Genomic DNA, 13741 nt, shown 5'->3' on the forward strand with positions numbered 1-13741 from the left:
AAAAATTCTCTTCTTAACTTAAATTTGTGTAAAAGTTGCTTCCTAAGCCCCATAGAACCCATACAAGGAGAAGTTACACTTACGCATGTTATGTCCCTTAAGTCAAGGATAGTAGTATCATGATGAACCATTTAAATGTTATCTATATTTAAACTAGAGTTTTAATTGTACAAGTAAAAAAAAAATTTGTTTTAGGCCAGGTAAGTTTGCTATGCTTTGATCCTCCAACTTCCAAGAGAATATAGCCTGAAAACTTAAGTATTAGTACTGTTTATTTGCAATTTCAGACATGGATCTGCTCTTCTCCCCACCCACTACTGATTGACTGCTTTTAAAAAAGGCAATCCTTTTAACATTTTCATAATAACCATATCACTTTTAATTCTAGAACCTGATACAAGGGCATGTTTCATAACTGAATTGTATAGAACTGTTCTACACTTTCAGTAGAGGCTCACAGCAAAAATACCACTTAGTTATTTCATTTCACAGAAAAATCTCAAATAATTGTTTAGCCACAGTCTATGTAATTAAGTCAAACATCCATCTACAATTGAACCAAACATTCAAAAGTCTGTAGTTTAATAGTCACATAACGATCAATCTTTTATAAAGGATATGGAAGGCCATTTCAAAAACATGACAGTTTGAACAGAGACACTGGGCAGCCACAAGACTGGCTGTTGCTGGATTCAAATGGAACAGAAAAGAGGTTCTACCCACAGTTCTGCAAATTCTGCATTAATTTTGTCCGTTAAATGTGAACTGTGAGAATTAAATACTCATCTTTACATATACACAAGTTATGCCATGAAAGCATATTTGCTTACAAACATATAAAAATACTTGTTAACTAGTTTGATAAGAAAATAATGTATAAAAGTATATAGCAAAAAACATTTAATCATCTGACAATGAAAAGAGCAAATTCATCTTTTTACATTACACGAAAACAAACAGCTACAGGTTTAATTTTCTCAAATTGCTTACCTGGAAATACAAAAGGAAGACAAACAATTCTATTCCAAACCCATGATGTAAAATCTTCTAACTGAAATGCCCAAGTCCAGAATGAGTCCAGGTATTTGGCCATATAGTTGCAGTAATAATCCTGTAGCAGTTACTGGAGCCATAAAATAAATACAGTAGACTGCTGACCACTGAAAAAAGCTGCAGCATAAACAAGAACTGAAATAAAACTTTACTGACAATGAAATTCAGTGTATTGGCTTCCTGTAAGGCAAGCTGAATTTTGAAGTTTAACCTAATCAAAGGGTAAACCTCCAAACCCACTTTTTAAAAAAATACTCTATATTTTGATTATAGGACTTCCTCGAGTATGATGAACAAAAGGCATTACAAGTGGGAAAAATACTCATACATCAACTTTTAAGCTTGACTTCAATACCTTGTTCTAAGACTATTTTAACTCCATTGTGAATAAAACTCCACAAGGTGCAAGCTTCTTTAAGGGAAGAAAAATTAAGGTTTAAAAGAAGCCTTAGCGCCTGACATCTGCCCTGAGATGACCAGGTTGTCTTCTAGGACTGGGCCAGTCCGTTTCGTGTAGACTAAGGCTATTTTGGTGACCATTTATACAACACGCACATAAAAGGCTAGACAAGACATCAAGGGAGACATAGAAACACAGGTGGAAAGAATTCATTGATCTGGCAGTTGATAGCTTGGCTTAGAGGTTTCTTAGAAGATGACACAATGGCATCCTTTCTTGTCCTTTTCCTTCCTTGTTGGCTCTGGGGAAGGAGGGCATTCTTGTTCTTGAAATTTCCTATGAAAAACACAATACTACACATTAAGTTTAGGTTCTAGTTCAGCACATTCTCAGACACTAGACACTCGGTTTAGTGCTCCATTGACCAAAATTATTTGTTAAAAAAAGCCTTCTAGTGACCAATTTTTGTTAATTACAAGGTTTAATCACAGGCAATTTCAAAAGTCTATGGAGCTGCAGTGCTGATCTGTAAAATATTACTGCATTAAGCACAATTAGGTAAAAGAATCAAAGTGGATAAAAATGAACATTTTGGTGTCTATAGTTTAAGCCAAACTGATGCTTTCAGAGGTGCAATTAATTCATTTGGGAGAATTTGTTGGCAATACCTGGAATATCTCATTCTAACTTATAGAACATCAAAGTGCTACTTGCTCATGCTTCCATGGAAATGAATCCTTGTTTGTAAACAGAAGTAGAGCTCACCTTGGAAAAGCACAGTGCATCGAGTAAGTATCTTTTGGAATATATGTATTAAAAAAACATCAGAACAATAGTGGGACAAGATCCCATTTAGGAACAGTATTACAGCTGTACCTCTCTAATTCATTATCTATACTGACTCTATTATGGGAATGTTCATGCTAGGACTCTTGGCAACATTAGCAATGAAGACTATCATAATTATCAAATGACTTCCTGTGACAACACTAAGAGACAGCACTGTGAAGATGGCTACATTTGCAGTACATGAACTTTTTTAAAAAATAAAAAGGCATGACAAGTGGTTTTATGCCTTGTTAGAACATTTAAGAACTTCCGGGATACAGAAAAATCAAAGGAAAAACTCCATGAACAAGGATTCAGCTCTAACATATGCAGAGTCATATGAAGAGTTGCTTTTCTATGTGAACTACAGGTGAGTTTAACCAAATTAGCACAACATTTTAGTTAATGAGTCAACCTGGTTCAAGAAGAAGAAGGAAGTTGTAGGTGTAGATTCAGCTACATTTCGTTCTTCTGGTATGACAAAATCAGGGAACTATCTGCCCAAACCATTGTTTTAAAGTATCTACCTAATCCAAAGCAAATTTGACACCAATTTTAAGGAAAGCATCAGGGTTTTCTAAAAATGCATTTTCATTTATGGATAATACAAGTCTTACCTTATGACTCTGACAAGTTCATGAAATGCTTGATCTACATTTAGTCGTATTTTTGCTGATGCTTCCATATATGTCACTTTAAGCTGTCTTGCTAGTTGCTGCCCTTCCTCTTGTGTTACCTGAAAACAAGAAGAGACAGGATGAAGAATCAGTGGAAAATAGCACAGTACATTGCAATTCTGCCCACTGATTTCCATTATCAACAGTGGATTTCTCCACATATCTTTTAAAAAGCATTTCTATTCCACTGGAGCCCAAAGCAAGAAATAAAAACACAGACTGATGAGGCCAAGTGTCCAATTTGTCTGTAGATCAATGATGCAAAGAAATGCTATGAGCACATGTTGGTTCTCAGGGCAGGAAGCATAATGCCTCAGTGCTAAAGAATAATGCAAGCCCTATTATAAGAGTTTAACCAGCAAACAACTGGGAAATGTTGACCTACTAAATCATGAAAGACATTTTTTCTATGCCAAAGTCATTAAAGTTTCAAAAATAGCACCATAATGACATTTTCTCTTGTAATTCTGTTTTTCTGGTTTGTTTATGATATTATGTCATACACTTTTTTGGGCCATTTTCTAATTTTTGCAATCCTAATTCTATTATATTTTTATGGGGCACTTTATGGTCTCTGATGATTTTGTTTTATATTGTGTAATCTACCTTGAGTATCAGTGAGAAAGGAGGTAAATAAAGTAAAAATTAAAAAGTATTTTAAGTTTACACCATTTAGCACTGACCATATTGACAGGCAGAAATAACCTTACCAAGTACCAGGATGCACTAGTAAGGGAACCAACCCAACATCCCCAGGCCCACAGGATTTCTAGCCTAGATGTTAATATTGAGGAATCATCTTTCACAAAAATCGCAGCTATGGTGATTTCAAATGAATGTATCCCATGATGCAATTCCTTCAATACCAACAGCCAATTTAATTTCTTCTTTACTTGTATAAAGTTCTTATACAAGTTCTTTACTTGTATAAAGAAAAAAATAAAAACAGGAAGAGACAGTGTGCTTAGGACTGGTTGGCCTTTGATTATTTCTAAGTACAGCTCATGAATATACTGCACTGAATAGTACCTCAAAACTAAGCCAAATCTCCTTAAATTACATGAATTTGTCCTCCATGTTGTTACAGCCGGCTGTTTACCATAAAGAATCAACCTGCTTTAACAATGCAAAGCATGGTAGAAAGATATTGTTCAGCATGGGCATACAGTGGATTATGAAACAGCCTTAACAGCTTCCCAACTCTTAACAAGTAATTTAAAGTGCTAAATAGATCAAGTGTTTGGATATTACAAGCTATTCTGACAGTAAATCAAATAATGCTTACTTGCTCATAAGAATGGTTTCTTGTGCTTAAAACAAAAAAACCTACTTTTACTAGAACAGAGTGCTACAGAGTGCTATTAACTGTATCATGTCCTTCAAGCACTCTCTAAAGTGATATTGTTGGTATGGCTAATGGTGGGGAAAGCATGCTTTTATAATGATGTAATGGACCACTGTTCCAGGCTTATAGGAGATTAGATTTTGGCCAGGGACACATTCTTATAGCATTTACTCAGAAGCTGATTAATCTAATAAAAATGCTACAATAGTTTAGGAAGGCTTATTTCCTATGTCACAAAGAATTTGCATCTGCTAATAGATTTCAGTTAAAGACACTTTCTTTTTGGCAGCTATCCCTTGAAGACATGGCACTCTGATGGCCAAAGGATTGTTTTCATTACCAGAGAGCATCAACACACAAATAATGGTATCCAGGCATCATGCAATTGAGATAATCCATTAAAATGGTTTAACCCAGTGTATTAATATGGACAGTATACCTGCTGCCAAATCCAGATGATTATGGCAAGAGCTTCCATGAGATAAGTTTGATGAAAGAAATCAGTATAATAAAAATTCCTACCCCTATACAATTATATGATTGCTAAAGTTTCACCTGTCTTTGGTGGTCCAAATCAGCTTTATTTCCAACAAGAATCATAGGGAATTCATCACGATCTTTCACTCTAAGAATCTGCCTTTGAAATTTATAGATTTCTTCAAAACTGGAGAACAACAACAACAACAACAAAAGATAAGAACTCAATCCATAAACCAACACCTTTGGAATAACGTAATTATATTTACGATAGATGGAAATCATTCCAGTACCATTCCTCCGGTACCCTTAAGCAAGAGATAAAAACCACATTTGAAACAGAATACAGTCCGAACAGGCAGTACTTTAAGCTTTGTGAACATCACACTTGGCATTTTTTGACAATGGGGACTGAATCTCTCTGCTTCCCCTCCCACTACAACCAGTAAATAATACAGAAAGAGATGTGAAAATGAAGGAAGGAATGCTTGAGAAAACATGGGACACACTTCCTATGATTTTCAGTGCTTAGTCCTTCATTTCTCTTCTTTGTAATAGTGTAAAGAAACTACTGTTCACACTGTCTATAGCTCTGAATTCTAGGTACTCCCAAAATTTGAATTTTGAGGGAAAATATGATTGTGTGGCTTTATTTTCTCTTTTAAGTGTTGATGCTGAGTTACAATTCTGGATAAATTTTTGTTTAAGTTAATAAAGTTTTTGGAGTCTTTGTGGGTTCTGCTCCTTCTCTTCAATGCTATAATACAACATAAATATGTGTGCTTTTGGGCTATGGCTTTACCACATTAATTTGTCCAGCTTGTTTTGTAACCACTGATTGCAGTTATCAGAGCACAGCCTGGTACTAGAAAAAGTAGCTAGTTCCTTCTTTTAACATTGGAGAAACCAAGAATGGGAACTACTTAAAGCTCAGCCTTTGATCAGAGAAAGGCTTGAAGAATCCAGCTGGTTCTTATGGAATCTGCTTTCTAAGCAGCCAGTTACTTCCTTAGATTCCAAAAACTACCAATAACCATCAAAATCTTACAAATAAGGCCAGCAAATCTTCCTAAAACCCAGCCTGACATTACACTACTTATTTTTGTGTCTTGATCATTTTATCTGATTTGACTACTAGTAGGTAAAGCATTGCACAATTGATGGTGAAAGGTGTGACATGGCCATGGAATACTGTACAATTGCAGATATAACAATATGAGCACCGGACAAAAAATTATAAGAGTAGGGAAAGTTTCCAGGCCCACAAAAAGATTTACATACTGGCGTCATCCATCCAGAGGAGTTAGCCGTGTTACTCTGTAGTAGCAAAATGGCAAAGAGTCCAGTAGCGCCTTTAAGACTAACCAACTTTACTGTAGCATAAGCTTTTGAGAACCACAGTTCTCTTCATCAGATTTCATTTAAAATCTGGAAAGATTCACAGTAGCGTACCTTAAACAGTGTAGTCATTTTCTTTTTTAATCACTGGCTGAGTACCTATCATCAAAGGGGACAGGAAAGATGCAATGCACCACAATGGGATATGCCTCAAAGATCGTAAGAAAGAATTATGTTCTAAATGTGGATGGTACTATTCAACTGTTCAAGTTCAGCCCCAGCTTGGCTTCCCAATCCATACTTAAGAACTGTATCAGCTTAAAAGTACTGGGCATAGTAATTAATAAGAACTAGATACAGAGCCTTAAACACAGAGACAATGCAAAAAGCTACTTTGAGATATGTTTAAGAGCTTGCGATGGCTCAGTAGAATGTTTGGCAGCTGTTCCCATGCAGTATCCCATGCTTTTACAGCTCCCTTTCAGTTTCCGAAATTGCTTGCCATGCAGCATGGGGAATAGTTTGCATTCCCTGACCAGCGAAAGCCTTTTTGAGAAGGCAGGACTAGACAGGATCAAAAAAACCACGCAATCAGAGATTTACTTTATGGTTCTGAAAGCCATTATCAAATACATTACTAATGACAGCTGTTAGCTTACTAGCCATTATCCCTGCACAAAAGCATTGTAAGATACTGGAACATATTCCACTTGTTCATAGCTTACCTTCCTCTGTCTGTGACGGAGAACACCAGCAGAAAGCCTTCTCCCGTCCTCATGTACTGCTCCCGCATAGCTCCAAATTCTTCCTGGCCTGCTGTATCTAGGACTAATAAACATTGAAAAATTAACTTTCCTTACTTTTCTGAGGTGAAGTATGATGAGAAGGGTAGCTGTTTATTTGCTGAAACATTTCCCCACCATTCTCTGCAATGTATTTTGGAAACAAGCCAAAAAGAAAGGTTTTAAATGCAAGTGGAAAGAAATACAGTCGAAAGTTTATCATTAAAAACTATTAGTCTACAAATATCTTCATGTGAAACATGCCACAGATTCACTTTCAAGGAGGACAAGCCTACATACAGTTTTTCAAAACATTAAAGAATGCTTAAAAATGCAAAAAAATGTCACCAATGGAAATTTTATAATGAGCCAGAGAGAAAGCCAGAGTTAAATACCTATTAGACTTCTATTGAGGAGACCAATACTCAAAACTGCCCTATGGGTACTGGGCAACCCTGGGCCGGTAACTCTAATTCAGTCTGACCCACCTCACATGTCATGAGGACAAAATATAGGCTTCCCACTGGGAGGTTGCTGTAACCCCACACTCCTGGCTATTGCCCACCACTAACAGGCAACCTGGGAAAGCACACACTGGCTTCACTCCTGGCAGGGCGTGACAATGTCACTTCCCAAAGTGATATTGTCGCGCCAGCCACAAGCATGCTTCCATGCTTCACTGGAGCCAATTTTGGCCCCAAATGGGCTGAATTTGCCCAGTGTGAAGTGCTGCCAGCATGAGAACATCACTTCCCAGAAGTGATGTCATCGTGCAAGCGCTGAGAGCACAAGTTCTAGGAGAAAAAGGTAAGTACTGGGTCCCTCCCTCCTTCCAGGATGGTATAGGGAACAGGCAACTGTAGCAAAATAAGATCCCCTTACTCGTGCATACCACTTTCAGCTTCTTGGGAAGGATATGAAAGAGGAAAAACTGCTTCACTTACTGTCTAGTCTTGCTGCTCTCTCATCTATCACACATTGTTTTGTGTAGGAATCTTCAATTGTTGGATCATAGTCAGTAACAAAGTAGGACTGCAGAGAGAAGGAGGGAATTTTCAGAACCACTTCACATATACAACCCTTAGTCACACAGATTGTTTGTGTACAAACCAATAGTTTCCCAGAAGCATATACACACACTTAACATGATGTTAACATGAGGTCCTGTTACATGCATACTGAGAACAAAATATACACATTGCCACTTTCAAACAGAATGGTATGTATGGCATGTATTGGGAGGATGTAGCATGTGTAGCACATTCTCCCCATGAGTGGTCAAGTGTAGTGCCTGTAAAGGGCTCTACACATTCTATTTCAGACTGCATTCCTTCATTTCATTTGAACAAAGCTATTGTTATTCATGTGTTTCTTCCATCTTTGCGGACAGTACAAAAGCTTTAACTAGCCTAGTTCAGAGGATAGCAGCATACCAAGGACAAGATACCCCATGTCTTTTCACCGTTTTTATACCTGTAATGGCTTGCACAGAGCACACTCTCCTACACTGCACTGCCCTCTTTCACATCAGTCAGTAGTGCCCTGGCATCACAACAATGGTACCTGAGCTAAACCATAACAGAACAACTTGAACATTGTAAGAATTTTGTATTTATTTTGTGTTGATTTACGGGGTTTGGCTTTAACAACAGATGCTAAGTTTTGGCATATTCAATCAAGTTAAATGAGAACATTTTCATAGCAGAGAGGCTGTACATTTAAATATTGCAATAAAAATGGATCACAAGGACTTAAATGTACTCAAATGATTTCCTGGATGTAGCCAGAAAGCAACCAGGATACTTCCCTCATTCTTGGAACAGCTGTTGTGGCAGACAGCCTTGGATTAAAAGGATAAGAATACAAATAAAGATGCCATTATAGCCAGATGTTAACCACTGGGCTAGATTTTTAACTTTGTATCCATGTTATATTAGATTTACTCATCTCTCATATCTTTAAACAATTATCAGTAAGACAGTGTTTTTATGCAACTCTGTAGGGGTGTACACCCCGAAAATATTTGGGTAAACCTGAAGCAGGAAAAATATTAGGAAATACCCATTCGGGTATTTGAATCACTTTGGAATGCTCCGTAAAGATTTGGAACATTCCAAAGTGATTCAGGGGCTTGGGTTTTCTCCCAGCACCCCCCTGCCAACTGACTTACCCACACTCTTAACCACTACACCAAACCGAAGCTTCCCGAAGCAACCCGAATGCTTCGGGGAAGCTTTGATTCAGGATTTCCGAAGTGGGGCCACCATGCTGGCCCCAATTCGGGAATCCCAAATCTTTACAAATAGGATCCAATTTGGGTATTTTATCCAAATCGGAAACCCTAAGTGCACACCCCTACAACTTTGTTCTACAGTGAGGACATTAATCTGAAGCATCTCATTTTGCCAGGTAGGAAGAAGCTACTATCCTTTCAGATTCTGTGGTAAGGAAATCACATTTAGCACAAGATGCTAAATGGGAATGTGATGCTTAATGGGGATGCATTCAATATTAAACTTGTGAGGGGAGAGCATGTCTTACAATGTCCTTTCCCTTTTTTAAAACACATCATTACAAATTCTATAGGAAGGATAAGTGAAATTTATATCATCTAGTTCACTATTCAAACAGAGTGCCACAGCAAGTTGTTTAATACATTCATAGATATACTGACAAAACTTCAAGTGCTATAAAACCTACTCATACTTTTCAAGCTCTGTTTGGAGAAAGACTAGCTTTGTCATGAAGTGGGGCATACCATGGGGTTTCAAGAGGTAGATTTCAGAATCCTCACTTCTCTCTCCATTCCCCATCCAGTGTGAAAACTGAACTCTAGTTCAGAGGATTACATTTGTCTCCTTTGCTATTTCTGTTAGCTTCAGGCTTCTAGGTCTTGCGCCAACAGCTCTTGAGAAGGTCAGGGGAGTAATTATTTTTCTAACTATATTTTTTTAAAATGTGTCATGAAAATGAACTGCATTACAGAATGTTTGGTTTCAAATCTGAAGTTGTCCAAGGCCAGCACCAGCACTGCTTCTAAATATAAGCAGCAGATTTTACCCCTCTAAAATAAGCCTACAGGCTCCTACATCAAAACCAGGTTTGAATGCAAGGGATAAAATTACCTGTCTCATGAACATAAAGCTCATGAACGCATACCTGGAAATGCCAGTTATTCAACAGCCATCTCTCAGTAAGGGATACCATGGAGGTGATCACAAAAGCTAATAATATACGGCCTGAAACATCTGGGAAAGAAGAGTATCTTCTTCCACTGTGAAAACCATTAAACACATGGCAGGGATCATGGAAGAAGTAGCAAGAATTGGCAACAGGTTAGATCTGGGGGACGGAAAAGAAATGGGTACAGTAATTTCAAGGTTGCTTGCCTGTGGAGAACAGTTATTTAACCGTGATAGTTTTAGCTCATGCTCAGGAAGAGACTATGAAGCCTTTTTAGCTTTATTTGTGTGATTTTGTTGTAGTTAGTAAGTACTGATGAGTCATTTAAAAACAGAGCTGTTAGGCCTAAACCTCTCAGAACAGATGCTGGATTATTCACAAAATTAGAAGTTGTTAATAGGGACTTTCCTGAAATGGCTGGTTGCCACACACATAACCAATTCATGTTACAAACTTTTTTAAAAAGTCAAGCACTTTGCTAAATTTAAGAATAAAGTTCTAGTTTGACATCCCCCCCCCCCAACACACACAATTCTATACAGCTTCCACAAGATGCTCAGATAAATTTATGGCATTTAGATTATTCAGGTACTTTATGGAGTATGTCAGGGATAGAGAGACATTACATAGTCTTGTTCTTGGCAGATTGTAGAAGCAACAGCAGAATGCAAAACAAAGACTCTCAAACAAATGAATCACAGCTGATGGCTACGAATCCAGAAGGACAATTTTTGCCATCTTACCAAATTTCTGCTAGAGAGGGCCTTTTCATTGGAGTGCCAAGATTATGAATCTCCCTCCTCAGGGATATTCCTCTGTCCCTTCTATCACCGTCTTCTGAAAGGGTGTAAAGACTTCTTTGTTTTAGCTGGCATTCTTTCAATAACTCCTATGCTTTTAATTGGTGTTTTTGTGTGTATATGTTCGTGTATTCTGTTGGTTTTGGTTGTTAACTACTTTGGTGGCCCTGATTGGGCTGAAAGGCAAGATATACATCTTTTAAGTAAAATAAATATGCATTTTCCAGTGATTTTCAACATTTTGCTCCAACTCAACGGAAAGACATTGATTTTAAAAATGCAAATATCAAGTCTAAAATATTTTATTCCTTTAACATCAGATGCATTACCAACTTTGGCAACTATAAAACTTTAAAATTATCATAAATATGTCAAATAATAAGAGTACAAAGAAATTGCAAACAGACTAAAGACAACAGAGTTCACTGAAAACTCGTACATCTTAAGTTTTTGCTGTCTGAGAAATTAAAGAGAGAACTGAAAATAGAAACTAAAAGGAGGTTTATTATTTGATCTTAGAAACAGTATTCATATAGTCACAGTATTTTCCGCAGATATGGATATTAATCCAAATGTAATAGTTTTGTCTGCCTTAAAGGTACATTTTTGCACACATACATTGTATTAATTGCAAACAAAATTAGTCTGAAATGAACGTATTCTTTGCATATAGTTACAACATACAGTGAGTGAAGATTAGCATTTCTTTTCATTACAATTAAGAAAACGTTTTATAGGAACCTGCCCCACCCTGTTATTTAAAATTTCCAATTTCTCCACTGGAACAACTACAAAATTTCTTAAGGAAACCTCCCCACCACCATACTTTTAGATTTTCACCACTGTCTCATCATGAAAAGTTCTATGCACTTGTTCTTTTCGTACACTCAAAGAAAATTTGATAGAATCGAAAAATTGCAGAGATCTATTTCTATTTCAAAGAGGAAAGGAACAATGTTTTCCTCTCACAGAAGTCTAGAACTTTGCATGAGTTAGCATATGGTAACTACTTTTACACTGCTATCTCAGAGTTACACCTTTCTAAACCCACTGGCTTCCATGAACTTAGAAGGGTGAAAGAGAAGGGTGTAACTCTCGTTAAGCTGGCACTGTCAGCCATCTTTCTTTCTCAAATGAACTAGTAATTTAGAGGGTGAAGAAAATGCCTTACGTACTGTGGCAGATAATCTTAATGGCAGCTCTACTGATCCTGAAAGACACAAATAGGAGAAGAACCTTTATCACACCTATTTTTTAAGATATAGCAATGGAGTCTCATGATTCAATTACATGGAAATCCAACCAGTTAGAACTATGAATGTTAGAAGCAATGAAATCTGTAAAACTGGTTGCTTGGATAATGCAAGTGCTACAGTCAGGACGAAAGAGTATTTGGAATCAACCAACTCATTTAAAATTACCCTAAGCTAAACTGGTTTGGTGCCTTGGATTTATTAAATGGTTTTATTGTTAGTAGAGATGAGAAATGCCCAGGAAAACAGAAAAATTTGGAAGACATTGTCTGTTTTTTCTAAGACCTTCTTTCCAGTGGAAAAACTGGTAAATTTGGGGGAGCACAGAAAAATCTCTCAGATACAATATTTTTGAAGATTTTTTCTTTAAATAATTTTAGCAACAATTAATAAATTATAATGTTGTACGGATAATACATTATTAAAGAGTTCGGTGTTTTCAATGTTATAAAGATTACCTTAATAACATGTTGGCAGTCCTCCTAGGGTTGCCAGGTTGCCTTACCCTCCCAGCAAAGGGGGGGGGGGAGAACCTGGCACTCACCTTTTTCTTTATATCTCACACCCAGGAGGTCTATTTTCCCCCATCCCCGTCAGCCAGGTGATTGGTGGCAGGTGTGGGAGATCTGGGATTCCCAAGTCCTACCTACTGTGACTATGAGAAACTTTCAGTTCAGATAATACACTTCCTCATTGGGGAGCTCACGGTGGCTGTCAGCAGCCCCATATCCAGCTGATAATGGATTTGGAACATATTATTCAGTTCTTTCAAAATGTTAGTATACGGATGTACAGTGTTAATTGTATGCTCATTATTATTGAAGTTATGCTTTTTTGCTTTGTTTTGAAAAAGTCCTCTGCTGATTGTATCCTTTCTTGCACCAATCAATTAGGTAAAATAGAGTCAGAAGGTAGTCTTTGTTCTGTGTTCTTCTACTTTGTTCTGAGGGAGAATTGCAGGAGAAAGCATAAAATGAATAAGGTGTTATTAGTTGCTGAAACTACAGCTGCCTTAAGAAAACAGCCTGTTAAAATGAGTTTGCAAACTATGGAAGATTGAATACCATTACTTCAGAAAGTTTTTTTAAGGCAATATAAAATGTTAATAGACTGTTAGGTTTACAGGTTGAACCCTGGAGATAAACACAAACTCCAGCTTCAGTTCTAGCAAAACCCAATTTAAATTAAGAATGCAGAACAAAGAATGATGAGACAAATATTCACCTATAAAAGCCCTGAAAATGTTATAAATGAGCAAAAACAATTTCATTTGTCTTGATCAGTTAGCCAATCCAGAGAATGCAACTGTGGCCATGATTTTTCTATATTCATCTGAATTAAAGACTATTTCATGGTAAAAAGATAAAAGTCATCAAATTTTTTGCCTTTTTTAATTCCAGAACCACCAAAATTTTAACCTAGCTTTAGAGTGAGCAACAGGATGTTTTTATTCTACTTTCAAAGCATCCTGCTTCCCCCTTCCAAATTTTGTTCCGGGGGGGGGGGTTTCAAGGGACAGCAGCCAAAGCAAGGGAAAGGGCCCAAATCACGTTCCTCCCACTGCCAACGGAAGTGCCATTCTTTGACCTAAGCCTTTACTTCTAA

General features: G+C 37.1%; 1 protein-coding gene across 5 annotated transcripts in view; it reads right to left on the reverse strand.

Annotated features, from left to right (window-relative positions):
* Positions 1–565: 565 nt before the first annotated feature.
* Positions 566–13741, reverse strand: part of RRAS2 (RAS related 2) — a 48477-nt gene continuing 35301 nt past the window's right edge. Inside the window, exons 2-7 of one of the 5 annotated variants that reach the window (XM_054972638.1) lie at positions 12059–12093; positions 7845–7932; positions 6844–6946; positions 4859–4967; positions 2899–3017; positions 566–1789 (exon numbers count right to left, since the gene is read on the reverse strand). In XM_054972638.1, coding sequence (XP_054828613.1) covers positions 1702–1789; positions 2899–3017; positions 4859–4967; positions 6844–6911 — 384 coding nt within the window. In that variant the 5' untranslated portion in view covers positions 6912–6946; positions 7845–7932; positions 12059–12093 and the 3' untranslated portion in view covers positions 566–1701. Of the gene's footprint in view, positions 1790–2894; positions 3018–4858; positions 4968–6843; positions 6947–7844; positions 7933–10059; positions 10243–12054; positions 12094–13741 lie in introns of those variants that run through there. The other 4 variants (XM_054972634.1, XM_054972637.1, XM_054972636.1 and 1 more) reach the window with 4 other exon arrangements.

This window comes from Eublepharis macularius, chromosome 2 (genome assembly GCF_028583425.1).
Source record: "Eublepharis macularius isolate TG4126 chromosome 2, MPM_Emac_v1.0, whole genome shotgun sequence".
Lineage (NCBI taxonomy): Eukaryota > Metazoa > Chordata > Lepidosauria > Squamata > Eublepharidae > Eublepharis > Eublepharis macularius.